The 27,401-nt window shown below is 50.4% G+C and overlaps 2 protein-coding genes across 4 annotated transcripts; both read left to right on the top strand.

The window, feature by feature from the left end:
* Positions 1–2,077: 2,077 nt before the first annotated feature.
* On the top strand, positions 2,078–10,325 carry WRAP53 (WD repeat containing antisense to TP53). Of its 2 annotated transcripts, none has more exons than XM_072149937.1 (11): positions 2,078–2,262; positions 2,940–3,830; positions 3,910–4,008; positions 4,924–5,032; positions 5,807–5,895; positions 5,992–6,082; positions 6,341–6,473; positions 6,717–6,925; positions 9,550–9,653; positions 9,735–9,869; positions 10,010–10,325. In XM_072149937.1, exons 2-11 carry the CDS (start codon positions 2,968–2,970, stop codon positions 10,179–10,181), a joined length of 2,004 nt encoding a protein of 667 aa, XP_072006038.1. In that variant the 5' UTR covers positions 2,078–2,262; positions 2,940–2,967; the 3' UTR covers positions 10,182–10,325. The 2 variants fall into 2 exon arrangements, with proteins under 2 accessions (XP_072006038.1, XP_072006040.1); XM_072149939.1 differs by lacking the exon at positions 2,078–2,262 and adding an exon at positions 2,290–2,439.
* A 5,330-nt stretch (positions 10,326–15,655) lies between these two features.
* On the top strand, positions 15,656–26,335 carry LOC140128320 (uncharacterized). Of its 2 annotated transcripts, none has more exons than XM_072149935.1 (6): positions 15,656–15,829; positions 24,252–24,358; positions 24,444–24,677; positions 25,235–25,362; positions 25,471–25,540; positions 25,863–26,334. In XM_072149935.1, the coding sequence occupies exons 1-6, from the start codon at positions 15,724–15,726 to the stop codon at positions 26,010–26,012; spliced, it is 795 nt and encodes a 264-aa protein (XP_072006036.1). In that variant the 5' UTR covers positions 15,656–15,723; the 3' UTR covers positions 26,013–26,334. The 2 variants fall into 2 exon arrangements, with proteins under 2 accessions (XP_072006036.1, XP_072006037.1); XM_072149936.1 differs by lacking the exon at positions 15,656–15,829 and adding an exon at positions 16,867–16,957 and having other exon boundaries at positions 25,863–26,335.
* The last annotated feature ends 1,066 nt before the right edge of the window (positions 26,336–27,401 follow it).

Genomic DNA, 27,401 nt, shown 5'->3' with positions numbered 1-27,401 from the left:
GGAGGACAGGAGGCCACAATATGAGGGGGATGGAGGACAGAAGGCCACAATATGAGGGAGGATGGAGGACAGGAGGCCACAATATGAGGGGGATGGAGGACAGAAGGCCACAATATGAGGAGGATGGAGAACAGAAGGCCACAATATAAGGGGGACGGAGGACAGGAGGCCACAATATGAGGGGGATGGAGGACAGGAGGCCACAATATGAGGGGGATGGAGGACAGAAGGCCACAATATGAGGGGCATGGAAGACAGGAGGCCACAATATGAGGGGGGATGGAGGACAGGAGGCCACAATATGAGGGGGATGGAGGACAGGAGGCCACAATATGAGGGGGACGGAGGACAGGAGGCCACAATATGAGGAGGATGGAGGACAGGAGGCCACAATATGAGGGAGGATGGAGGACAGGAGGCCACAATATGAGGGGGATGGAGGACAGGAGGCCACTATATGAGGGGGACGGAGGACAGGAGGCCACAATATGAGGGGGATGGAGGACAGGAGGCCACTATATGAGGAGGATGGAGGACAGAAGGCCACAATATGAGGAGGATGGAGAACAGGAGGCCACAATATGAGGGGGATGGAGGACAGGAGGCCACAATATGAGGGGGATGGAGGACAGGAGGACAGAATATGTTGGAGGATGGAGGACAGGAGGCCACTATATGAGGGGGACGGAGGACAGGAAGCCACAATATGAGGGGGGTGGAGGACAGGAGGCCACAATATGAGGAGGATGGAGGACAGGAGGCCACAATATGAGGGGGATGGAGGACAGAAGGCCACAATATGTGGGAGGATGGAGGACAGGAGGCCACAATATGAGGGGGATGGAGGACAGGAGGCCACAATATGAGGAGGATGGAGGACAGGAGGCCACAATATGAGGGGGATGGAGGACAGGAGGCCACAATATGAGGGAGGATGGAGAACAGAAGGCCACAATATGAGGGGGATGGAGGACAGAAGGCCACAATATGTGGGAGGATGGAGGACAGGAGGCCACAATATGTGGGAGGATGGAGGACAGGAGGCCACAATATGTGGGAGGATGGAGGACAGAAGGCCACAATATGAGGGGGATGGAGGACAGGAGGCCACTATATGAGGGGGACGGAGGACAGGAGGCCACTATATGAGGGGGATGGAGGACAGGAGGCCACAATATGAGGAAGGATGGAGGACAGGAGGACAGAATATGAGGGGGATGGAGGACAGGAGGCCACAATATGAGGAAGGATGGAGGACAGGAGGACAGAATATGAGGGAGGACAGGAGGCCACAATATGAGGAAGGATGGAGGACAGGAGGCCACAATATGAGGGAGGATGGAGGACAGGAGGCCACAATATGAGGGAGGATGGAGGACAGGAGGCCACAATATGAGGAGGATGGAGGACAGGAGGCCACAATATGAGGGGGATGGAGGATAGGAGGACAGAATATGAGGAAGGATGGAGGACAGGAGGCCACAATATGAGGGGGATGGAGGACAGGAGGCCACAATATGAGGGGGATGCAGGTGGGGAAATAGACATGGTTAGGCATGGACCCTGGGTCCAATCAGCACCAGGAGGCAGAGAAGAGCAGGAGCGGAGAGCGGTGCAGGATTTCTCAACACTAATTTCAGAAAAATGTCAGCATGACCAAAGTTAAATTGATGGTATTGATATACAATTGATATACACTGATGGTATCACACATAGTGGGCTTAGATACACTGGATGGTATCACACATAGTGGGCTTAGATACACTGATGGTATCACACATAGTGGGCTTAGATACACTGGACGGTATTACACATTTCCGGCTTAGATACACTGGATGGTATCACACATTTCCGGCTTAGATACACTGATGGTATCACACATTTCCGGCCTTAGATACATTGCTGTTTATCATTTCCTCTATAAAACTTACCACTGTTTATCAAATCTGAAATTTATTTCCCAAAACAAATATGGCCGTCGGACAACTTCCGGTGTTCATCCGAAATATCCGGTGTAATTACAGCACACGATAGGGGGAGTTTTCCGTCTCGCCTTCGTATTGGTTAGTTATTTTCCCGCCCATATGCGTGTGGTTGCCGCCCCATCATGGGAGTTCGCTGTTGTGAAGAACTTCCGTCGTTCCTATTGGACGTTTTCTAGTCCCCGCCCATGCATTGCATTCTGATTGGCCCGCGATTGTGGTGGGCGGAAGTGTCGCCTGTGTGCTGTCCTGGATGGCGCTGCACATGGATCCCCAGCAGGTAACTGTCCCGTAGTGTGGCCGGAGCTAGTGCGGGGGTCTATCTGTGTCCTTACCACAGCCGGGGCACCATTATGCAAATGAAGACGTTTGACGTCACATGCTCATACTGCCCAATGTGGAGCTCCCCTTTAATTCCTTCCTGTCAGTGAATGGAAACCTGTAATCTTACATCCAGGTGTGGTATCATCACCGACCCATTGTGACGAATCTTCCACTGTGAGCTCAGGTGGAGACACTTGTTCAGCTTCTCAACAGGAGCCATTCACTGACAGCAAGCAGTGATCTTGAAAGTAGTATTTGAATTGATACAAAAAGTTGTGTACACCCAGCTGAGGGCTTGTTGCAATGTACCAGTATAGGTAGAAGCTCTGGGACACTGATACATTGCACCAGACCTGCAGCTGTGCATAGAACTGTATACTGCAGGTATAGTGACTGATCAGACGGCTGAAGACAACTGTAACGACTCCTCAGCTGTAACAAGTACAGGGTCACGATAGGACTAGTGGATGTAAATAGTCCACGGTGTCCGTAGCGGCCAATCACAGCACAGCAACATAGGACATCTGCGCTGTGATTGGATAATAGAGACAGTGCGTCCCATACATAAGGACAGTTATTAATTATGGAGCAGCCCTCTAAGGAGTCCTGTTAACTCTTTCTATCTCGGGCCAGGTGATGTGACCAGACGGAGGCGGAGCCTATGGAGGAACATACAGTAACGGGTGTAGCCGAGGTGGTACGGGAAGAAGAGGAGCAGGAGCCAGTGGTGGCCCCAACTGTAATGATGGAGGAGCCCATGGTGGTCCCAATAGTAACGACTGATGCCCAGGAGCTGGCGGTGGTCCCCTCTATGAGGACTGTGGAGCTGGAGGGGGCCCCAACGGTAAGAACTGAGGGCCAGGAGACCCCAACAGTGATGGAGGAGGAGCCCATGGTGACCCCAGTAGTAAGGACTGATGCCCAGGAGATGGTGGTGGAGCCCGTGGGGACCCCAGTAGTAAGGACTGATGCCCAGGAGATGGTGGTGGAGCCCGTGGGGACCCCTGTAGTAAGGACTGATGCCCAGGAGCTTGTGGTGGAGCCCATGGTGGCCCCAGACGTAAGGACTGATGCCCAGGAGCTGGTGGTGGAGCCCGTGGTGGCCCCAGACATAAGGACTGATGCCCAGGAGCTTGTGGTGGAGCCCGTGGTGGCCCCAGACGTAAGGACTGATGCCCAGGAGATGGTGGTGGAGCCCATGGTGACCCCAGTAGTAAGGACTGATGCCCAGGAGATGGTGGTGGCCATGAGGACGGAGGATCTGGAGGTGGCCCCATCGTTCCTGAGTGATGGAAATGCTGGAAGCCCAGGTAGACATCCTTCCGATCCTGTAGAAGGAGAAGATCATGTGATGAGGGAGGAGCATGCGGGGGACGTCCTCCTGGATGAAGGTCCGGCCCACACCGAGGATTATGGAGCAGCAGGTGAGAGGTCCTGCCCTGACCTGGTGTGTGCTGAATGTGGAGAAGACGCTGAGGTGGAGGACCCCGCGCCTGGGGCTGAGACCCCAGAAGAGACCTACAGGTAAGGGGGTCCGGGCCCGGTACCTGCACACCTGTGCCCCTCCCCCATGGTCATTACCCATCCTCCTCTTCTCTTCCAGTCCTGCAGAGTACAGCTTCTCCGGGCAGCCGTGGGCACTGACGGGCGCGTGGGCCGAGTACTGCAACCTCCCCGAGAACTTCCTGAAAGGCTGCAAGTGGTGAGTCCACAAGGGGGTAATCTGCACAGTGTTACCCCCCCTTAGGAGCATTGGAGAGATGGGGTGAGTCCTGGAGCTGGCTGCTGATTGGCCGTGTACAGTAGTCATGTGATCGGCTCAGGGGGTCAGCGCTATAGTCCTGCAGCACCGGAATAACATGAGATTTGCTGCATGACACAATGTCTCAGGGGCCGGAATGCTGCCAGCACCAGGGGAGGGGCAGTACTATGGGCAATTGGCCGGCTCGGTGTGTACCACTGCGGCTGATTGGCCGGCTCGGTGGGCAGCACTGCGGCTGACTGGCCGGCTCGGTGGGCAGCACTGCGGCTGACTGGCCGGCTCGGTGGGCAGCACTGCGGGTGACTGGCCGGCTCGGTGGGCAGCACTGCGGGTGACTGGCTGGCTCGGTGGGCAGCACTGCGGGTGACTGGCTGGCTCGGTGGGCAGCACTGCGGGTGACTGGCCGGCTCGGTGGGCAGCACTGCGGATGACTGGCCGGCTCGGTGGGCAGCACTGCGGGTGACTGGCCGGCTCGGTGGGCAGGTGACTGGGGTTGGTAGGTGTCCTCTGCTTGTATTTTGGGTCACATTGATCCCTCCTGCATTTCCCTCTTCTGGTTGATTCCGGACTTTTTGGGATTTTCTCTCTATGACTTTTATGCAAATCCAAAAATTAGGGAAAATCCAGGGATGAGTGAGACGCTGAGTAACTACCGGATCATACAGGACCCGGAGAATAAGGGAAACTCCGGCAACACCGGAGCCGAGGCTGCCCCGACTAATGCCCAATCATGTCCGGGTCACCTATAGGGCGTGTACCGGGGGAGGGGTCACCTCTCGGGCGCTGACCTTGGGGGGGGGGGGGAGACACTGATGGGACTTTTTTTTAATGAAGTTATTTTGTTCTGCTCCCCAGGGCTCCGGACGGATCCTGCATCCTGACCAACAGCGACGACAACGTCCTGAGGATTTATAACCTTCCTCCAGAGCTGTACTCCGCAGAATGGGACCTCCTGCAGGAGATGGTAGGGAGTCACCCTGCAGGGGGAGGGGCAGGCTCACAGCTCCTCCTTCTCTCTCTATCACCCTGCAGGGGGAGGGGAATACTCACAGCTCCTCCTTCTGTCTGTATCACCCTGCAGGGGGAGGGGAATACTCACAGCTCCTCCTTCTCTCTCTATCACCCTGTACTGCAGTGGGAGGGGCAGACTTGTAGCTCCTCCTCCTGTCTATCACCCTGTAGGGCAGTGATGGCTAACCTATGGCACTGGTGCCAGAGGTGGCACTCAGAGCCCTTTCTGTGGGCACTCAGGCCATCACCAGAGATGACTCCAGGTATCTTCCTGCAGTCCCAGACTTGCTGTGCACAGAGCTATTTTAAAGTGACAGCAGTACCTGGGACTATTTTCTGCTTTATTGGTGTCCTCAGGGGCTGGTATCAATGAAAACTGTGACAGAGAAAGGAGTATAAATCACAAATTACATTTCTGTGTTGGCACTTTGCGACAAATAAGCGGGTCTTTGTTGTAGTTTGGGCACTCGGTCTCTAAAAGGTTTGCCATCACTGCTGTAGGGGAAGGGGAAGACTCATAGCTCCTCCTCCTGTCTATCACCCTGTAGGGGGAGGGGAAGACTCATAGCTCCTCCTCCTGTCTATCACCCTGTAGGGGGAGGGGAAGACTCATAGCTCCTCCTCCTGTCTATCACCCTGTAGGGGGAGGGGAAGACTCATAGCTCCTCCTCCTGTCTATCACCCTGTAGGGGGAGGGGCCTAATTTCTCCTTCCTCCTCTCTTGCAGGCCCCGGTGCTGCGGATGGCGGAGGGAGACACCATCTATGATTACTGTTGGTTTCCTCTGATGAATTCCTCTGATCCGGCCTCCTGCTTGTAAGTCTCTGTAAAGTTATATTCTCACAGCTGGGGGTTTGTCACAGTGTAATAGTGTAGGACGCTCCTGTAATGACCCGATGATATCTCCCTCAGTGTCACCAGCAGCAGCCGAGACAATCCCATCCATGTGTGGGACGCCTTCACCGGAGACCTCAAGGCTTCTTACAGGGCCTACAACCACCTGGTGAGTGTCACCCTGCAGGGGGAGGGGCTGGTGCTTGGTATAGCCCGGCAGGGGGAGGGGCCAATGCTTTGTATTGCCCAGCAGGGGCCGTTGCTCGGTATGGCCCGTGGGGGGAGGGGCCGTTGCTCAGTATGGCCCGTGGGGGGAGGGGCCGTTGCTCGGTATGGCCCGTGGGGGGAGGGGCCGGTGCTTTGTATTGGGGAGGGGCTGGTGCTCGTTATTAGTGACTGTTATAATGGCGCCCCCTGTCTTCCTCAGGATGAGCTGACCGCCGCACACTCGCTGTGCTTCTCTCCGGATGGGTCTCGTCTCTTCTGCGGGTTTGATAAGATGGTTCGGGTGTTTGACACTTCTCGGGCCGGCAGGGACTGCGAGTCTCGCCCCACTTTCCGTGAGTAATGATGATGTTGTGCTGAGTTGGAGCTTTGTAGTTCCTTCTCCTTTCCTGGATCAGCGCATACGACTTCCAGTACAACATCACCCGGGTTATCCCTGAAAGACAGATATTCAGTCCCTGTCACCCATGGGTGCTGTACTGGCAGCTGTATTGCTCATCACCCAGCTTTCCCAGAACCAGATAACACTCGCACACATGAGAGAAGCCTCTTCTTATGTCCCTATTGTCCTGGTACAGAGAAGAAGTTGGGTCAGCCCGGGATCATCTCCTGCATCGCCTTCAGCCCGGCGCAGGACATATACGCCTGCGGATCCTACTCCCGCTGTCTGGGCCTCTACTCCTACGAGGAAGGGGTGACCCTCGCCGTCCTGCACGGACCCATCGGAGGGGTCACACACCTGCTCTTCTCTGCAGACGGGCGCTGCGTCTTCTCCGGAGGCAGGAAGGTAAATTATCCAAAAATACATGGAATCAAATGCTAAGATGGCTGATAACAGAGAGTAATAGATTGTATCCCCCTGTACAGTCTCCTCTCCCCGGGATGTAATGGCTGATAACAGAGAGTAATAGATTGTATCCCCCTGTACAGTCTCCTCTCCCCGGGGTGTAATGGCTGATAACAGAGAGTAATAGATTGTATCCTCCCCTGTACAGTCTCCTCTCCCCGGGATGTAATGGCTGATAACAGAGAGTAATAGATTGTATCCTCCCCTGTACAGTCTCCTCTCCCCGGGATGTAATGGCTGATAACAGAGAGTAATAGATTGTATCCCCCCCTGTACAGTCTCCTCTCCCCGGGATGTAATGGCTGATAACAGAGAGTAATAGATTGTATCCCCCTGTACAGTCTCCTCTCCCCGGGATGTAATGGCTGATAACAGAGAGTAATAGATTGTATCCCCCTGTACAGTCTCCTCTCCCCGGGATGTAATGGCTGATAACAGAGAGTAATAGATTGTATCCCCCCTGTACAGTCTCCTCTCCTCGGGATGTAATGGCTGATAACAGAGAGTAATAGATTGTATCCCCCTGTACAGTCTCCTCTCCCCGGGATGTAATGGCTGATAACAGAGAGTAATAGATTGTATCCCCCCTGTACAGTCTCCTCTCCCCGGGATGTAATGACTGATAACAGAGAGTAATAGATTGTATCCCCCCCTGTACAGTCTCCTCTCCCCGGGATGTAATGGCTGATAACAGAGAGTAATAGATTGTATCCCCCTGTACAGTCTCCTCTCCCCTGGATGTAATGGCTGATAACAGAGAGTAATAGATTGTATCCCCCCTGTACAGTCTCCTCTCCCCGGGGTGTAATGGCTGATAACAGAGAGTAATAGATTGTATCCCCCCTGTACAGTCTCCTCTCTCCGGGGTGTAATGGCTGATAACAGAGAGTAATAGATTGTATCCCCCCTGTACAGTCTCCTCTCCCCGGGATGTAATGGCTGATAACAGAGAGTAATAGATTGTATCCCCCCCTGTACAGTCTCCTCTCCCCGGGATGTAATGGCTGATAACAGAGAGTAATAGATTGTATCCCCCCTGTACAGTCTCCTCTCCCCGGGGTGTAATGGCTGATAACAGAGAGTAATAGATTGTATCCCCCTGTACAGTCTCCTCTCCCCGGGGTGTAATGGCTGATAACAGAGAGTAATAGATTGTATCCCCCCCCCCCCCCTGTACAGTCTCCTCTCCCCGGGATGTAATGGCTGATAACAGAGAGTAATAGATTGTATCCCCCCTGTACAGTCTCCTCTCCCCGGGATGTAATGGCTGATAACAGAGAGTAATAGATTGTATCCCCCCCTGTACAGTCTCCTCTCCCCGGGATGTAATGGCTGATAACAGAGAGTAATAGATTGTACCCCACCCTGTACAGTCTCCTCTCCCCGGGGTGTAATGGCTGATAACAGAGAGTAATAGATTGTATCCCCCCCTGTACAGTCTCCTCTCCCCGGGATGTAATGGCTGATAACAGAGAGTAATAGATTGTATCCCCCTGTACAGTCTCCTCTCCCCGGGATGTAATGGCTGATAACAGAGAGTAATAGATTGTATCCCCCCTGTACAGTCTCCTCTCCCCGGGGTGTAATGGCTGATAACAGAGAGTAATAGATTGTATCCCCCCTGTACAGTCTCCTCTCCCCGGGATGTAATGGCTGATAACAGAGAGTAATAGATTGTATCCCCCCCTGTACAGTCTCCTCTCCCCGGGATGTAATGGCTGATAACAGAGAGTAATAGATTGTATCCCCCCCTGTACAGTCTCCGCTCCCCGGGGTGTAATGGCTGGTAACAGAGAGTAATAGATTGTATCCCCCTGTACAGTCTCCTCTCCCCGGGATGTAATGGCTGATAACAGAGAGTAATAGATTGTATCCCCCTCCCCTGTACAGTCTCCTCTCCCCAGGGTGTAATGGCTGATAACAGAGAGTAATAGATTGTATCCCCCCCTGTACAGTCTCCTCTCCCCGGGATGTAATGGCTGATAACAGAGAGTAATAGATTGTATCCCCCCCTGTACAGTCTCCTCTCCCCAGGATGTAATGGCTGATAACAGAGAGTAATAGATTGTATCCCCCCCTGTACAGTCTCCTCTCCCCAGGATGTAATGGCTGATAACAGAGAGTAATAGATTGTATCCCCCCCTGTACAGTCTCCTCTCCCCGGGATGTAATGGCTGATAACAGAGAGTAATAGATTGTATCCCCCCCTGTACAGTCTCCTCTCCCCGGGATGTAATGGCTGATAACAGAGAGTAATAGATTGTATCCCCCCCTGTACAGTCTCCTCTCCCCAGGATGTAATGGCTGATAACAGAGAGTAATAGATTGTATCCCCCCCCTGTACAGTCTCCTCTCCCCGGGGTGTAATGGCTGATAACAGAGAGTAATAGATTGTATCCCCCCTGTACAGTCTCCTCTCCCCGGGATGTAATGGCTGATAACAGAGAGTAATAGATTGTATCCCCCCTGTACAGTCTCCTCTCCCCGGGATGTAATGGCTGATAACAGAGAGTAATAGATTGTGCTGTACTTGGGGTGAGATATTAATGACTGGACCTTTGCAGGACCCGGAGATCTTGTGCTGGGACGTCCGTCACCCCGGGAAGGTCCTGACCTCTCTGAGACGCGACGTCTCCACCAATCAGAGGATCTACTTTGATATGGACAGGTGAGTCTTGGCTCCGCCCCTTTCACCTGTCTGGGGGCGGGATGTGTTACATGAGGTGTAATATTTTCTGTCTCTCCGCAGTTCGGGCCGGTACCTGCTCAGCGGGGACACGCAGGGGGTGGTGTCAGTGTGGGACATGTCCTGCCCCCCGGAGGACGGCGTCCTACCCCCGGCGCTGCACTTCCAGGCCCACAAAGACTGCGTGAACGGCGTCAGGTACAGTCTGAGATTCAACACAAACCTTAAAGATTTTTCACATTTTTTATAATGGAAATTTTCATGAAAAACTGAAAATATTCATACTGGCCACTAGGGGCGCACTGTCTATGAGATGTTTCCCTTGTCTCCGCCCACAGCCTGCACCCGTCCCTCCCCATCCTGGCCACCGCATCCGGACAGAGGAAATTCCCAGAATCGGACGACAGCGCAGACGAGACCCAGCAGAAAATCAAGAAAGCGAAACGCGTCCGGAGCGGAGAGAACTCGCTGCAGCTCTGGTGGTGCGGGGGCAGCAGTGACACCAAGTAGAAGGGGCACCGGGTCATGTGCCAGGAAGAACTATCAGAGGACATTACCCCACAGACACCGGAGGAGACCGGGGGGGCCAGTGTTTTATATTCTGTACATATATGTATATATTTTATACCTGTATAGCAATAAAGCTCCACACAACCGCATCCGACTATTATAGAGGGCAACGGGGGGAGGGGGGGCAGCTATACAGAGGAGAGGGGCAAGTGTGTGTAATACTGCCCCCTATGTACAGGAATATAACTACTATAATACTGCCCCCTATGTACAGGAATATAACTACTATAATACTGCCCCCTATGTACAGGAATATAACTACTATAATACTGCTCCTTATGTACAAGAATATAACTACTATAATACTGCCCCCTATGTACAGGAATATAACTACTATAATACCGCCCCCTATGTACAGGAATATAACTACTATAATACCGCCCCCTATGTACAGGAATATAACTGCTATAATACCGCCCCCTATGTACAGGAATATAACTGCTATAATACCGCCCCCTATGTACAGGAATATAACTGCTATAATACCGCCCCCTATGTACAGGAATATAACTGCTATAATACCGCCCCCTATGTACAGGAATATAACTGCTATAATACCGCCCCCTATGTACAGGAATATAACTGCTATAATACCGCCCCCTATGTACAGGAATATAACTGCTATAATACCGCCCCCTATGTACAGGAATATAACTGCTATAATACCGCCCCCTATGTACAGGAATATAACTGCTATAATACCGCCCCCTATGTACAGGAATATAACTGCTATAATACCGCCCCCTATGTACAGGAATATAACTGCTATAATACCGCCCCCTATGTACAGGAATATAACTGCTATAATACCGCCCCCTATGTACAGGAATATAACTGCTATAATACCGCCCCCTATGTACAGGAATATAACTGCTATAATACCGCCCCCTATGTACAGGAATATAACTGCTATAATACCGCCCCCTATGTACAGGAATATAACTGCTATAATACCGCCCCCTATGTACAGGAATATAACTGCTATAATACCGCCCCCTATGTACAGGAATATAACTGCTATAATACCGCCCCCTATGTACAGGAATATAACTGCTATAATACCGCCCCCTATGTACAGGAATATAACTGCTATAATACCGCCCCCTATGTACAGGAATATAACTGCTATAACACCGCCCCCTATGTACAGGAATATAACTGCTATAACACCGCCCCCTATGTACAGGAATATAACTGCTATAACACCGCCCCCTATGTACAGGAATATAACTGCTATAACACCGCCCCCTATGTACAGGAATATAACTGCTATAACACCGCCCCCTATGTACAGGAATATAACTGCTATAACACCGCCCCCTATGTACAGGAATATAACTGCTATAACACCGCCCCCTATGTACAGGAATATAACTGCTATAACACCGCCCCCTATGTACAGGAATATAACTGCTATAACACCGCCCCCTATGTACAGGAATATAACTGCTATAACACCGCCCCCTATGTACAGGAATATAACTGCTATAACACCGCCCCCTATGTACAGGAATATAACTGCTATAACACCGCCCCCTATGTACAGGAATATAACTGCTATAACACCGCCCCCTATGTACAGGAATATAACTGCTATAACACCGCCCCCTATGTACAGGAATATAACTGCTATAACACCGCCCCCTATGTACAGGAATATAACTGCTATAACACCGCCCCCTATGTACAGGAATATAACTGCTATAACACCGCCCCCTATGTACAGGAATATAACTGCTATAACACCGCCCCCTATGTACAGGAATATAACTGCTATAACACCGCCCCCTATGTACAGGAATATAACTGCTATAACACCGCCCCCTATGTACAGGAATATAACTGCTATAACACCGCCCCCTATGTACAGGAATATAACTGCTATAACACCGCCCCCTATGTACAGGAATATAACTGCTATAACACCGCCCCCTATGTACAGGAATATAACTGCTATAACACCGCCCCCTATGTACAGGAATATAACTGCTATAACACCGCCCCCTATGTACAGGAATATAACTGCTATAACACCGCCCCCTATGTACAGGAATATAACTGCTATAACACCGCCCCCTATGTACAGGAATATAACTGCTATAACACCGCCCCCTATGTACAGGAATATAACTGCTATAACACCGCCCCCTATGTACAGGAATATAACTGCTATAACACCGCCCCCTATGTACAGGAATATAACTGCTATAACACCGCCCCCTATGTACAGGAATATAACTGCTATAACACCGCCCCCTATGTACAGGAATATAACTGCTATAACACCGCCCCCTATGTACAGGAATATAACTGCTATAACACCGCCCCCTATGTACAGGAATATAACTGCTATAACACCGCCCCCTATGTACAGGAATATAACTGCTATAACACCGCCCCCTATGTACAGGAATATAACTGCTATAACACCGCCCCCTATGTACAGGAATATAACTGCTATAACACCGCCCCCTATGTACAGGAATATAACTGCTATAACACCGCCCCCTATGTACAGGAATATAACTGCTATAACACCGCCCCCTATGTACAGGAATATAACTGCTATAACACCGCCCCCTATGTACAGGAATATAACTGCTATAACACCGCCCCCTATGTACAGGAATATAACTGCTATAACACCGCCCCCTATGTACAGGAATATAACTGCTATAACACCGCCCCCTATGTACAGGAATATAACTGCTATAACACCGCCCCCTATGTACAGGAATATAACTGCTATAACACCGCCCCCTATGTACAGGAATATAACTGCTATAACACCGCCCCCTATGTACAGGAATATAACTGCTATAACACCGCCCCCTATGTACAGGAATATAACTGCTATAACACCGCCCCCTATGTACAGGAATATAACTGCTATAACACCGCCCCCTATGTACAGGAATATAACTGCTATAACACCGCCCCCTATGTACAGGAATATAACTGCTATAACACCGCCCCCTATGTACAGGAATATAACTGCTATAACACCGCCCCCTATGTACAGGAATATAACTGCTATAACACCGCCCCCTATGTACAGGAATATAACTGCTATAACACCGCCCCCTATGTACAGGAATATAACTGCTATAACACCGCCCCCTATGTACAGGAATATAACTGCTATAACACCGCCCCCTATGTACAGGAATATAACTGCTATAACACCGCCCCCTATGTACAGGAATATAACTGCTATAACACCGCCCCCTATGTACAAGAATATAACTGCTATAACACCGCCCCCTATGTACAGGAATATAACTGCTATAACAACGCCCCCTATGTACAGGAATATAACTGCTATAACACCGCCCCCTATGTACAGGAATATAACTGCTATAACACCGCCCCCTATGTACAAGAATATAACTGCTATAACACCGCCCCCTATGTACAAGAATATAATTGCTATAACACCGCCCCCTATGTACAAGAATATAACTACTATAACACCGCCCCCTATGTACAAGAATATAACTACTATAACACCGTCCCCTATGTACAAGAATATAACTACTATAACACCGTCCCCTATGTACAAGAATATAACTACTATAACACCGCCTCCTATGTACAAGAATATAACTACTATAATACCGCCCCCTATGTACAAGAATATAACTACTATAATACCGTCCCCTATGTACAAGAATATAACTACTATAATACCGCCTCCTATGTACAAGAATATAACTACTATAATACCGCCCCCTATGTACAAGAATATAACTACTATAATACCGCCCCCTATGTACAGGAATATAACTACTATAATACCGCCCCCTATGTACAAGAATATAACTACTATAATACCGCCCCCTATGTACAAGAATATAACTACTATAATACCGCCCCCTATGTACAAGAATATAACTACTATAATACCGCCCCCTATGTACAGGAATATAACTACTATAATACTGCCCCCTATGTACAAGAATATAACAACTATAATACTGCCCCCTATGTACAAGAATATAACTACTATAATACTGCCCCCTATGTACAGGAATATAACTACTATAATACTGCCCCCTATGTACAGGAATATAACTACTATAATACTGTCCCTATGTACAGGAATATAACTACTATAACACTGCCCCCTATGTACAAGAATATAACTGCTATAATACTGCCCCCTATGTACAAGAATATAACTACTATAATACTGCCCCCTGTGTACAAGAATATAACTACTATAATACTGCCCCCTGTGTACAGGAATATAACTACTATAATACTGCTCTCTATGTACAGGAATATAACTACTATAATACTGCCCCCTATGTACAAGAATATAACTACTATAATACTGCCTCTATGTACAAGAATATAACTACTATAATACTGTCCCCTATGTACAGGAATATAACTACTATAATACTGCCCCCTATGTACAGGAATATAACTACTATAATACTGCCCCCTATGTACAGGAATATAACTACTATAATTCCGCCCCCTATGTACAGGAATATAACTACTATAATACTGCCCCCTATGTACAAGAATATAACTACTATAATACTGCCCCCTATGTACAAGAATATAACTACTATAATACTGTCCCCTATGTACAGGAATATAACTACTATAATACTGCCCCCTATGTACAAGAATATAACTACTATAATACTGCCCCCTATGTACAAGAATATAACTACTATAATACTGCCCCCTATGTACAGGAATATAACTACTATAATACTGCCCCCTATGTACAAGAATATAACTACTATAATACTGCCCCTATGTACAGGAATATAACTACTATAATACTGCCCCCTATGTACAGGAATATAACTACTATAATACTGCCCCCTATGTACAGGAATATAACTACTATAATACTGCCCCTATGTACAGGAATATAACTACTATAATACTGCCCCCTATGTACAGGAATATAACTACTATAATACTGCCCCCTATGTACAAGAATATAACTACTATAATACTGCCCCTATGTACAGGAATATAACTACTATAATACTGCCCCCTATGTACAGGAATATAACTACTATAATACTGCCCCCTATGTACAGGAATATAACTACTATAATACTGCCCCTATGTACAGGAATATAACTACTATAATACTGCCCCCTATGTACAGGAATATAACTACTATAATACTGCCCCTATGTACAGGAATATAACTACTATAATACTGCCCCCTATGTACAGGAATATAACTACTATAATACTGTCCCCTATGTACAAGAATATAACTACTATAATACTGCCCCCTATGTACAAGAATATAACTACTATAATACTGCCCCCTATGTACAGGAATATAACTACTATAATACTGCCCCCTGTGATGTGGCTGCCCCTCCCCCGCTCTCTCCTCTTCCTCCTCCTTCCTCAGTCTCTGGTCGCTAGGTAACTCCTGGTAAACACTCCTTGTAGCTCTGGTGTCCTCAGTCCTGCGGCTGCTGATTTCTTAGCCATTATGTGTGATGAGTGTCACCCCCCTGCGCCTCCTGCACCCCGCACTCCCGCTCCTGCACAGTTGGGGGTCCGGGGGTCTCCGCTCTCCTCTGTGTTTCCTATTCCTGGTAGGTGATTTTTCCTATAACTCTGATTTGTCTGCAAATTCTGTGACATAGAAATGAGGTTAAAAAGTTTCCTTTTTTCAATCCTTTTTGAAACTATGATACAAAGTATAGTTGGGGTATTGCAGTACCTCATAGTGAGCGGCAGGTGGCGACGTTTCCTTGCAAATCAATGAGTCGTAATCAGTGACCGCAATGAGCTCCGTTTTTTCCGATTTTCTACCCCTATTAGAGATTTCTGGTGGGTGAATACAATTCCGGAGACGCAGTTTAGACTGACACTTACATATAAAGTGGACTGGGGGACAGTAGGCTGGAGGGGAACTCGATAAAATTTGTGATTTTTATGAGTTTGATCCTCCGTAAGTTTCAAACTTTGGCCGCGCCGGTCGTGGTGTTGGTTATTTCTTCTCTAATGGGTCTAGTGGCAGCTGCTAAACTTTTGTGGATCCTCTGCCCGTGAGATGACCCCTCCTCTAGCGCTATAAGCAGCTGGGGCGACGCTATAATATATTCGTCAAGTTTCGCCGCGGTGCCGCCACCGCCGCGCTGACACAGAGAATTACGCAGCTAAAAATAATGAGCGGCACTGATTAGCCCCATTTACAGGCGGAGGAGCACATCCCCCCCCCCTCCCCCCCGACTGACGAGACGACGCGGGCACCAACACATCTGTCCTGTTCACATGGAAATCAGCAGTTTATAGAGACGGCTTCTAAGAAGTGCGGCCCTACTTAAAGGGGAACTCCATACCTCAAGGTCACATCAGCACCGCAGCATTGAAAGATCTCCATTAAGACTTTGGTAGAATGGTGTGGACCTCTCCAGATCCACAAATAACATTTGAACCGGACCAGAAGATCTTATCTTTGTGCTGGCAACCCAAGGGTCAGAGATGACATCTCATGACTGACTGCCGAAGATCAAGAGGTGGCCTCTCTAGGTTGGCAACCCAAGATCCAAAGATGTTTTTCCTGGATTTGGAACCCAAGATCCAAAAAAATGGAATCTCCAGATCTAGTGATGACATTTGAAAAAGAATAGAAGATCCCAACCCAAGATCCAGAGATGTCCTATCCAGACTGACAACATTAGCTCTAACCATGTCCTCCGATAATACAAGGTGCAGAGGTAAAACGCGATGTCTCCTGAATGGCAGACCAAGATAACATTTTTATAGGGCCAAAAGATCCTTATCCTGGTTTTTCTGTTGGCAACCCAAGATCCAGAGGTGACTTCTCCCGACTGTCAACCCAAGATCCAGAGGTGACTTCTCCCGACTGTCAACCCAAGATCCAGAGGTGACTTCTCCCGACTGTCAACCCGAGATCCAGAGGTGACTTCTCCCAACTGTCAACCCAAGATCCAGAGGTGACATCTCACGACTGTCAACCCAAGATCCAGAGGTGACATCTCACGACTGTCAACCAAAGATCCAGAGGTGACATCTCACGATTGTCAACCCAAGGTCCACAGATGTTTTTCCTGGATTCACAACCCAAGATCCAAAAAATGGAATCTCCAGATCTCGGTCTTTCTGTTAGCAACCAGATCCAGAGTTGACATCTTGTGATTGTCAACCCATGATCCAGAGGTGACATCTCACAACTGTCAACCCAAGATCCCGAAGTGACATCTCGAGACTGGCAACCCAAGATCCACAGGTAACTCTCGAGACTGTCAACCCAAGATCCCGAGGTGACATCTCAAGACTGGCAACCCATGATCCAGAGAAGACATCTCTCAATTGGAAACATTAGCTCTAAAGATGACTTCTTGACCAACATTTACAAATTGGCAACCCTTTCCAGATCTAGTGATAACATCTGACCAGATAGCTTCCTTTTGACAACCCAAGATCCAGAGATGAGATTTCCCCACTGGCAACCCAAGATCTAGAGATGAGATATCCCCACTGGCAACCCAAGATCTAGAGGTGACCTTTGGCAAATTACAATCTAATCTGCAATTTGGAAGGTCACCTCTGGTTATTGGGTTGCCAGTCGGGAGATGTCACCTCTAGATCTTGGATTGCCAGTCGGGAGATGTCAACTCTGGATGGAGATTTTCTGACCCCATCTGGTCAAGTGTTCTCCATATATCTAGAGAGGTCATCTCTGGATCTAAGGTTGCCAATGTGTAGATAGTTTTCTATTCTACAGATGTCATCTTTAGGGCTTATGTTGCTAGGCTGGAGATGTCATCTTTGGATCTTGCGTTACCAGTCTGGAAAGATCATCTCTAGATTTTCCAGAGATGTTCTTTCCAGACTTCCAATGAAAGATCCAGAGATAACATAACAAGGCTAGCAACATCAGCCCTAAAGATGACATCTCTAACCTAGGAAACCATCTACCCATTCATTGACCTTTCTAGAAATACTGATAACATTTGACCAGAAGGGACCAGAAGATCTAAATCCAGGAGGGACATCATCCTGTTGGCAACCCAAGATCCAGAGATGATCTCTCTAGATTGGCAATCTTAGGTCCAGAGATGGTTTTTCCAGACTGGCAATACAAGATCTAGAGATGAAGCTCTAAGCGGACTCAAGACTCGCAAACCAGCATCTACAGATTGGCAACCTTGGCTCCAGAGATAGATCCAGAGATGGCTTCTTTAGACTGGCAACCCAAGATCTAGAGATGATCTTTCCAGACTGGCAATAGTAGATCCAATGATGACATCTCTGGTCTGGCACTAGAAATTGGGCTTCATTAGGATCTATAAGTGTCTACCAAAACCTCACTGAACCCATTACCTACAGGACATAGGCACACGTACAAGACTGCCCTCTAGTTAACATTTTTAGGGTAATTTTGTTACCAGTGCTGGTCATGGGGTCGTGGTCCTGACCCAGTGGGGCAGTATCATAATACCGTATAACCGCACTCTCGAGACTCATTGTCTGACCGTCACGCTCTTGCTTTGGTTTTTTGTGGTTCCTAATCCGCACCATTCCCCCTTCCCCACCGAATAAATTATTATTGGTTTGTAGTGTAAGATGTGACCTCGCTGGTGGTTGTGACCACCAGGATTCAGAATTCTCCTAATATCTTGGTGCCCCCCTCCCCCCCGTGGTGATATAAGTGGGGAGATGTGACCCTCTAATATCAGAGGAACAGGAAGAAAAATCTAATATTTTCCTCGTATTTAGAAATTCGGGAGATACGCGGGAGATGATTGCCGAGGGGCTGGTTGTCATGGTGACGGCTGCCCTCGTTAGACCATCGTGCTGGTTTTTAAAGCGACTTGATAAAAACACGCTAACAAAAAAATACCCGACCGCAAGCCAAAATATTAGGAAATTGTAGATTAATGATGTGAGGAGAGCGAGGAGCCAGAGATTCTATATCATAAAATACTCTGCACCCCCCCGGGGGAACCACAGGATCAGCACAACCCTCTCCTGAAATACTCTGCACCCCCCGGGGAACCACAGGATCGGCACAACCCTCTCCTGAAATACTCTGCACCCCCCGGGGAACCACAGGATCAGCACAACCCTCTCCTGAAATACTCTGCACCCCCCGGGGAGCCACAGGATCAGCACAACCCTCTCCTGAAATACTCTGCGCCCCCCGGGGAACCAGAGGATCAGCACAACCCTCTCCTGAAATACTCTGCACCCCCCGGGGAACCACAGGATCAGCACAACCCTCTCCTGAAATACTCTGCACCCCCCAGGGAACCACAGGATCAGCACAACCCTCTCCTGAAATACTCTGCGCCCCCGGGGAACCACAGGATCAGCACAACCCTCTCCTGAAATACTCTGCGCCCCCCGGGGAACCACAGGATCAGCACAACCCTCTCCTGAAATACTCTGCACCCCGGGGAGCCACAGGATCAGCACAACCCTCTCCTGAAATACTCTGCACCCCCGGGGAACCACAGGATCAGCACAACCCTCTCCTGAAATACTCTGCACCCCCCGGGGAGCCACAGGATCAGCACAACCCTCTCCTGAAATACTCTGCAGCCCCGGGGAGCCACAGGATCAGCACAACCCCCTCCTGAAATACTCTGCACCCCCGGGGAGAACCACAGGATCAGCACAACCCTCTCCTGAAATACTCTGCACCCCCCGGGGAACCACAGGATCAGCACAACCCTCTCCTGAAATACTCTGCATCCCCCGGGGAACCACAGGATCAGCACAACCCTCTCCTGAAATACTCTGCGCCCTCCGGGGAACCACAGGATCAGCACAACCCTCTCCTGAAATACTCTGCGCCCCCGGGGAACCACAGGATCAGCACAACCCCCTCCTGAAATACTCTGCACCCCCCGGGGAACCACAGGATCAGCACAACCCTCTCCTGAAATACTCTGCACCCCCCGGGGGAACCACAGGATCAGCACAACCCTCTCCTGAAATACTCTGCGCCCCCCGGGGAACCACAGGAACAGCACAACCCTCTCCTGAAATACTCTGCACCCCCCGGGGAACCACAGGATCAGCACAACCCTCTCCTGAAATACTCTGCGCCCCCCGGGGAACCACAGGATCAGCACAACCCTCTCCTGAAATACTCTGCACCCCCCGGGGAACCACAGGATCAGCACAACCCTCTCCTGAAATACTCTGCACCCCCGGGGAACCACGGGATCAGCACAACCCTCTCCTGAAATACTCTGCACCCCCCGGGGAACCACAGGATCAGCACAACCCTCTCCTGAAATACTCTGCGCCCTCCGGGGAACCACAGGATCAGCACAACCCTCTCCTGAAATACTCTGCACCCCGGGGAGCCACAGGATCAGCACAACCCTCTCCTGAAATACTCTGCACCCCCCGGGGAACCACAGGATCAGCACAACCCTCTCCTGAAATACTCTGCACCCCCCGGGGAACCACAGGATCAGCACAACCCTCTCCTGAAATACTCTGCACCCCCCGGGGAGCCACAGGATCAGCACAACCCTCTCCTGAAATACTCTGCATCCCCCGGGGAACCACAGGATCAGCACAACCCTCTCCTGAAATACTCTGCATCCCCCGGGGAACCACAGGATCAGCACAACCCTCTCCTGAAATACTCTGCATCCCCGGGGAACCACGGGATCAGCACAACCCTCTCCTGAAATACTCTGCACCCCCGGGGGAACCACAGGATCAGCACAACCCTCTCCTGAAATACTCTGCACCCCCCGGGGAACCACAGGATCAGCACAACCCTCTCCTGAAATACTCTGCACCCCCCGGGGAACCACAGGATCAGCACAACCCTCTCCTGAAATACTCTGCACCCCCCGGGGAACCACAGGATCAGCACAACCCTCTCCTGAAATACTCTGCACCCCCGGGGAACCACAGGATCAGCACAACCCTCTCCTGAAATACTCTGCGCCCCCCGGGGAACCACAGGATCAGCACAACCCTCTCCTGAAATACTCTGCACCCCCCGGGGAACCACAGGATCAGCACAACCCCCTCCTGAAATACTCTGCGCCCCCCGGGGAACCACAGGATCAGCACAACCCTCTCCTGAAATACTCTGCGCCCCCCGGGGAGCCACAGGATCAGCACAACCCTCTCCTGAAATACTCTGCACCCCCGGGAAACCACAGCATCAGCACAACCCTCTCCTGAAATACTCTGCACCCCCCGGGGAACCACAGGATCAGCACAACCCTCTCCTGAAATACTCTGCGCCCCCGGGGAACCACAGGATCAGCACAACCCTCTCCTGAAATACTCTGCACCCCCCGGGGAACCACAGGATCAGCACAACCCTCTCCTGAAATACTCTGCACCCCCCGGGGAACCACAGGATCAGCACAACCCTCTCCTGAAATACTCTGCACCCCCCGGGGAGCCACAGGATCAGCACAACCCTCTCCTGAAATACTCTGCGCCCCCCGGGGAACCACAGGATCAGCACAACCCTCTCCTGAAATACTCTGCACCCCCGGGGGAACCACAGGATCAGCACAACCCTCTCCTGAAATACTCTGCACCCCCCGGGGAGCCACAGGATCAGCACAACCCTCTCCTGAAATACTCTGCACCCCCCGGGGAACCACAGGATCAGCACAACCCTCTCCTGAAATACTCTGCACCCCCCGGGGAACCACAGGATCAGCACAACCCTCTCCTGAAATACTCTGCGCCCCCCGGGGAACCACAGGATCAGCACAACCCTCTCCTGAAATACTCTGCACCCCCCGGGGAACCACAGGATCAGCACAACCCTCTCCTGAAATACTCTGCGCCCCCCGGGGAACCACAGGATCAGCACAACCCTCTCCTGAAATACTCTGCACCCCCCAGGGAGCCAAAGGATCAGCACAACCCTCTCCTGAAATACTCTGCGCACCCCGGGGAACCACAGGATCAGCACAACCCTCTCCTGAAATACTCTGCACCCCCCGGGGAACCACAGGATCAGCACAACCCTCTCCTGAAATACTCTGCACCCCCCGGGGAACCACAGGATCAGCACAACCCTCTCCTGAAATACTCTGCACCCCCGGGGAGCCACAGGATCAGCACAACCCTCTCCTGAAATACTCTGCACCCCCCGGGGAACCACAGGATCAGCACAACCCTCTCCTGAAATACTCTGCACCCCCCGGGGAGCCACAGGATCAGCACAACCCTCTCCTGAAATACTCTGCACCCCCCGGGGAACCACAGCATCAGCACAACCCTCTCCTGAAACACTCTGCACCCCCCGGGGAACCACAGCATCAGCACAACCCTCTCCTGAAATACTCTGCACCCCCCGGGGAACCACGGGATCAGCACAACCCTCTCCTGAAATACTCTGCACCCCCCGGGGAACCACAGGATCAGCACAACCCTCTCCTGAAATACTCTGCACCCCCGGGGAACCACAGGATCAGCACAACCCTCTCCTGAAATACTCTGCACCCCCGGGGAACCACAGGATCAGCACAACCCTCTCCTGAAATACTCTGCACCCCCCGGGGAACCACGGGATCAGCACAACCCTCTCCTGAAATACTCTGCACCCCCCGGGGAACCACAGCATCAGCACAACCCTCTCCTGAAACACTCTGCACCCCCCGGGGAACCACAGCATCAGCACAACCCTCTCCTGAAATACTCTGCACCCCCCGGGGAACCACAGGATCAGCACAACCCTCTCCTGAAATACTCTGCACCCCCGGGGAACCACAGGATCAGCACAACCCTCTCCTGAAATACTCTGCACCCCCGGGGAACCACAGGATCAGCACAACCCTCTCCTGAAATACTCTGCACCCCCCGGGGAACCACAGGATCAGCACAACCCTCTCCTGAAATACTCTGCACCCCCCGGGGAACCACAGCATCAGCACAACCCTCTCCTGAAACACTCTGCACCCCCCGGGGAACCACAGCATCAGCACAACCCTCTCCTGAAATACTCTGCACCCCCCGGGGAACCACGGGATCAGCACAACCCTCTCCTGAAATACTCTGCACCCCCCGGGGAACCACAGGATCAGCACAACCCTCTCCTGAAATACTCTGCGCCCCCCGGGGAACCAGAGGATCAGCACAACCCTCTCCTGAAATACTCTGCACCCCCCGGGGAACCACAGGATCAGCACAACCCTCTCCTGAAATACTCTGCACCCCCGGGGAGCCACAGGATCAGCACAACCCTCTCCTGAAATACTCTGCACCCCCCGGGGAACCACAGGATCAGCACAACCCTCTCCTGAAATACTCTGCGCCCCCCGGGGAACCACAGGATCAGCACAACCCTCTCCTGAAATACTCTGCACCCTCTGGGAACCACAGGATCAGCACAACCCCCTCCTGAAATACTCTGCACCCCCCGGGGAACCACAGGATCAGCACAACCCCCTCCTGAAATACTCTGCACCCCCGGGGAACCACAGGATCAGCACAACCCTCTCCTGAAATACTCTGTGCTGCTGTCCCATCCACCACGTGATTGGCTGTTGAACTTGCCGTCAGACATTTTTCCTCCAGCTTGTCCTGGCCCTGGTGTTGTTAGTTTTGGTAATAATCCCAAGGGGGACATTGCTGACCCCAGCGCTGGTAACCGGTCAAAGGTCAAGAACGTGGATTTTATGGGACACAATGAAGCCGGGCTGTGCAAATAAAGAGGCGAAACATTTACAGACGTTTTATAGAGAGCCGCTGGTTCACACTCGGAAAATAAGTGACACAAAGAGAACCATGGAAACAGCTAAGACCCTCACCCAGCTTTCCCCCAATCCTGAAAGGCATAATATTCAAAAAATATAAGACAGCCCCTTTTATTTAAAGGGTAACATCGATACACCCGTCCACAGGTCATGTCCCTTTCAGTTGCAATACCAGACGCATCCTATGAAGCAGTGTGGCGCTGTTTCCTGAATCCCCTTCCCCTTTAAATATTCTAATGTGACCTCTCACATACAAAAATTCTATATTTTTTGGTTTTTGTTGTCTTCACAGAAGCTAAATTTGGGCAGAATGTACCATGTGAGTCGTGTGCCAGGCTGCGTGCCACCATCGACAGGGTAGAGAAGGAAAAGGAAGAGGCGATAAGAGACCAAAACCAGGTGTGAGGCGTCAGGAGTCAATCACTGATCATGTGACCAAAGGGCTTCCAAAAATATTTACTAAGTGCCCCTTCTGCCCCCACAGTCCTTCCAGGAGCGGCTGGTGGAGATCTCCAGGAACCGCAAACGTCTTGAGGAGGAAAGGATCAGGACACTGAGGCAGAGGATCAGGAAAGAGCTGGAGGACGAAATGGCGCTGCTGCGGCGGAGCTGGGAGGCGGAGTCTACCGTGGTCGTGGAGGAGGCGTGTCACGAGACGCAGAAACGGGCAGAGCTGGAACGGGAGAGGGAGATACAGGCGGTGAAGGAGGCAGCAGAGGTAAGATAGTAAGTAATCATGCCAGTTCTGATTGGCTGACATTAGCGGCTTATTAAATCGTAATTGAAAAAGAAGCTTCTGGGCGTGACCAGGGGGATAGTCCTCCTCCCAGATACACGCCCATGCTTACCTTACTATATCATTAGACATAGACCCTATATATACACCGTTAACTCCCAGTCGCATCATGGAAGGTGGCATTTTCTATGACAAGGGCCACTGGGGCCCCTGGCTGACAACACACCTATCACGTGGGCCAATGCCACCCGAGGACCCCAATGTGGCACAAGCCTCAAGTGGACTTTTCTACAAACTTGTATCAGATTCTGATGTTAATGAACCTCATCTCAGTTCCTTCATCCTATAATTGGTAGATTATTGGAAAAAATACAGGTAAAGGAACCTCAGGGGCGGGACTAGGAGGAGGTCCTCATATAACCCCACCCACGCTTACCATACCAGTGAATACGGAGATTACATTATACCCGGATTCTATAAAGCATTGACAGACCTGGTGAAGACTACTCTACTCATCATCCATTCTTTGTTATCCCTAGTCGTATTACAAGGCGCAGATGAAGGACGCTGTGCGCGAAGCGGTCGCGGAGGAGCGGAGATGCGCTGAGCTGCAGAAGGACGCACTGAGGACACAACACCAGGAGGAACTGAAGCTGTTTCAGGAAAGGTGAGAGATTTGTCCTCTCCTAAGTAATGGGTCACATCACGCGTCCGGGGCAATACAGGACAATAACCCCCAGTATCCTGTACTGACCCCATCATCCACTATGTGCAGGATCTGTGACGTGCAAAAGCAGCTGAAACGTGTCGCCCGGGAGAAGAACGACTTTGAATGTCAATTTCAGGTATTTATATAGATAGATTTCCTTTGCTATTGTAGGAGGGGCTTGAGGACAGGGGCGGGCTTGTAATCCGCCCCCGCGGAGCCTGTGTAATAATGAACACATTACAGCTGTATCTGGGATTATACTCCAGAGCTGCATTCACAATTCTGCTTAGAGGAAACCAACAGCAAGCTTGTTCACAGACCAAACCATAGCAGCTGAGCTGTCACCATGTACCATGTGCAGACACTGAACAAGCAGGGGGCGCCGGGAGAGAACAGCTCTGCAGAATAGTGAGTGCAGCTCTGGAGGAATGGACTGTAAATCGCCCCCTTTCTTTCAGGAGCTGCAGCTGAATTACAAGAGATTTATCGACCTGACAGACTCCGCCCTCCACTCCGACTACCTCCTGCGCCTAATCCGGCTTGGGAAACCTCCGGGATACGCCCACGCTGCCGTCCAGACGGACACAGATATTGCATCCATAGACTGAAAGATTTGTCTATCAGCCAATCTGGAGTACGGAAGCCTTAAAGGGACATGCACGTAATAAAAGGCATCCTCTCTTGTACCTCCATGGTTGATAGAAATCCATGTATGTGCAGGGAACCTCTTCTAGTCCAACGGATTATTCGTATTATGTATGATATCCTGCAGTGTTCTCTGCCACCACTAGAGGTCCTCAGTGCTCCATTGTGGTCCCTCTATACATTGACTCTACACTTCCCCGTAGCCTCCAGCATCCTACCCCCAGCGGATGATGGATAATACGAAAAAAATCCCAATCCTGCACTGATCATGTTTTATTCTCCAGTCACATCCAGAGCTGCTGCTAAGCTCTCACTGCTCCTTGCTGCAGCTCTGGATGTGACTGGAGAATAAAACATGTAGCTGCTCTCTATCCCAGGTGCATACTACATCTCCTACAATGGGAGTTGTGGCCGCAGCTCTGGTTGTGACTGGAGTAGAAGGTTTGGTTAGGATTAGGTATACGTTTAACCAGTGCGATGCTGAGGAGATTTGTGTGATTTAGTGTAATCAGGTTTTAATTGAAATATCACGGAGTAATTAGAGCAGGGACAAGTGTAATTATGTCATCTGCTCATTATCCTATTAACGAGTGTCAGATCCGTCCTCGTACACGATGTCCGTGCCGGATCCAGATTTGCGTCTGTACAATTATGTGTCATGAACAAATATCTTGCGCTTACAAATCTCGGGAACATTGCACAGGATTAGAAGAACAAAGCTGCTTGCTCCATGAAACAGCGCCACTCCTGCCCAAAGGCAGTTTCTGATATTACAACCTGTTACCAACAATAGTACATATTAACACTTCTTGTGCATAATAACTCAGGGGGCGGTGCATAGTCACACTTCCTGTTTCTAATAACTCAGGGGGTGGGGCAGAGTCACACTTCCTGTTTCTAATAACTCAGGGGGCAGTGCACAGTCACACTTCCTGTATCTAATAAATAAGGGTGCGGGGCACTCACACTTCCTGTTTCTAATAACTCAGGGGGCAGTGCACCGTCACACTTCCTGTTTCTATTAACTCAGGGGGCGGGGCATTCACACTTCCTGTTTCTAATAACTCAGGGGGTGGTGCACAGTCGCACGTCCTGTTTATAAAAACTCAGCGGGCGGGGCATGGTCACACTTCCTTTTTCTAATAACTCAGGGGGCAGGTGCACGGTCACACTTCCTGTTTCTAATAACTAAGGCGGCAGGGCACTGTAACACTTCCTGTTTCTAATAACTCTGGAGGCAGGACACAGTGACACTTCCTGATTTTAGTAACTCAGAGGGCGGGATCACAATGACACTTCCTGTTTCTAATAAGTCGGGGTGGGGATACAATGACACTTCTTGCTTCTAATAA

The sequence above is a fragment of the Engystomops pustulosus genome, chromosome 4 (assembly GCF_040894005.1).
Source record: "Engystomops pustulosus chromosome 4, aEngPut4.maternal, whole genome shotgun sequence".
NCBI lineage: Eukaryota > Metazoa > Chordata > Amphibia > Anura > Leptodactylidae > Engystomops > Engystomops pustulosus.
Note: the sequence above shows the minus strand (reverse complement) of the source record. Positions and strands in the feature narration are given on the sequence as shown.

Bases quoted from the DNA above. Each gene is read 5' to 3' on its own strand.
- WRAP53 (XM_072149937.1), top strand. From the start codon at position 2,968: ATGGAGGAACATACAGTAACGGGTGTAGCCGAGGTGGTACGGGAAGAA. The intron at 6,474-6,716 runs GTGAGTAATGAT...GTCCTGGTACAG, and splicing joins CGAGTCTCGCCCCACTTTCC to AGAAGAAGTTGGGTCAGCCC. The intron at 6,926-9,549 runs GTAAATTATCCA...GGACCTTTGCAG, and splicing joins TCTTCTCCGGAGGCAGGAAG to GACCCGGAGATCTTGTGCTG.
- LOC140128320 (XM_072149935.1), top strand. From the start codon at position 15,724: ATGTGTGATGAGTGTCACCCCCCTGCGCCTCCTGCACCCCGCACTCCC. The intron at 15,830-24,251 runs GTAGGTGATTTT...TTGTCTTCACAG, and splicing joins CTCTGTGTTTCCTATTCCTG to AAGCTAAATTTGGGCAGAAT. The intron at 24,678-25,234 runs GTAAGATAGTAA...TGTTATCCCTAG, and splicing joins CGGTGAAGGAGGCAGCAGAG to TCGTATTACAAGGCGCAGAT.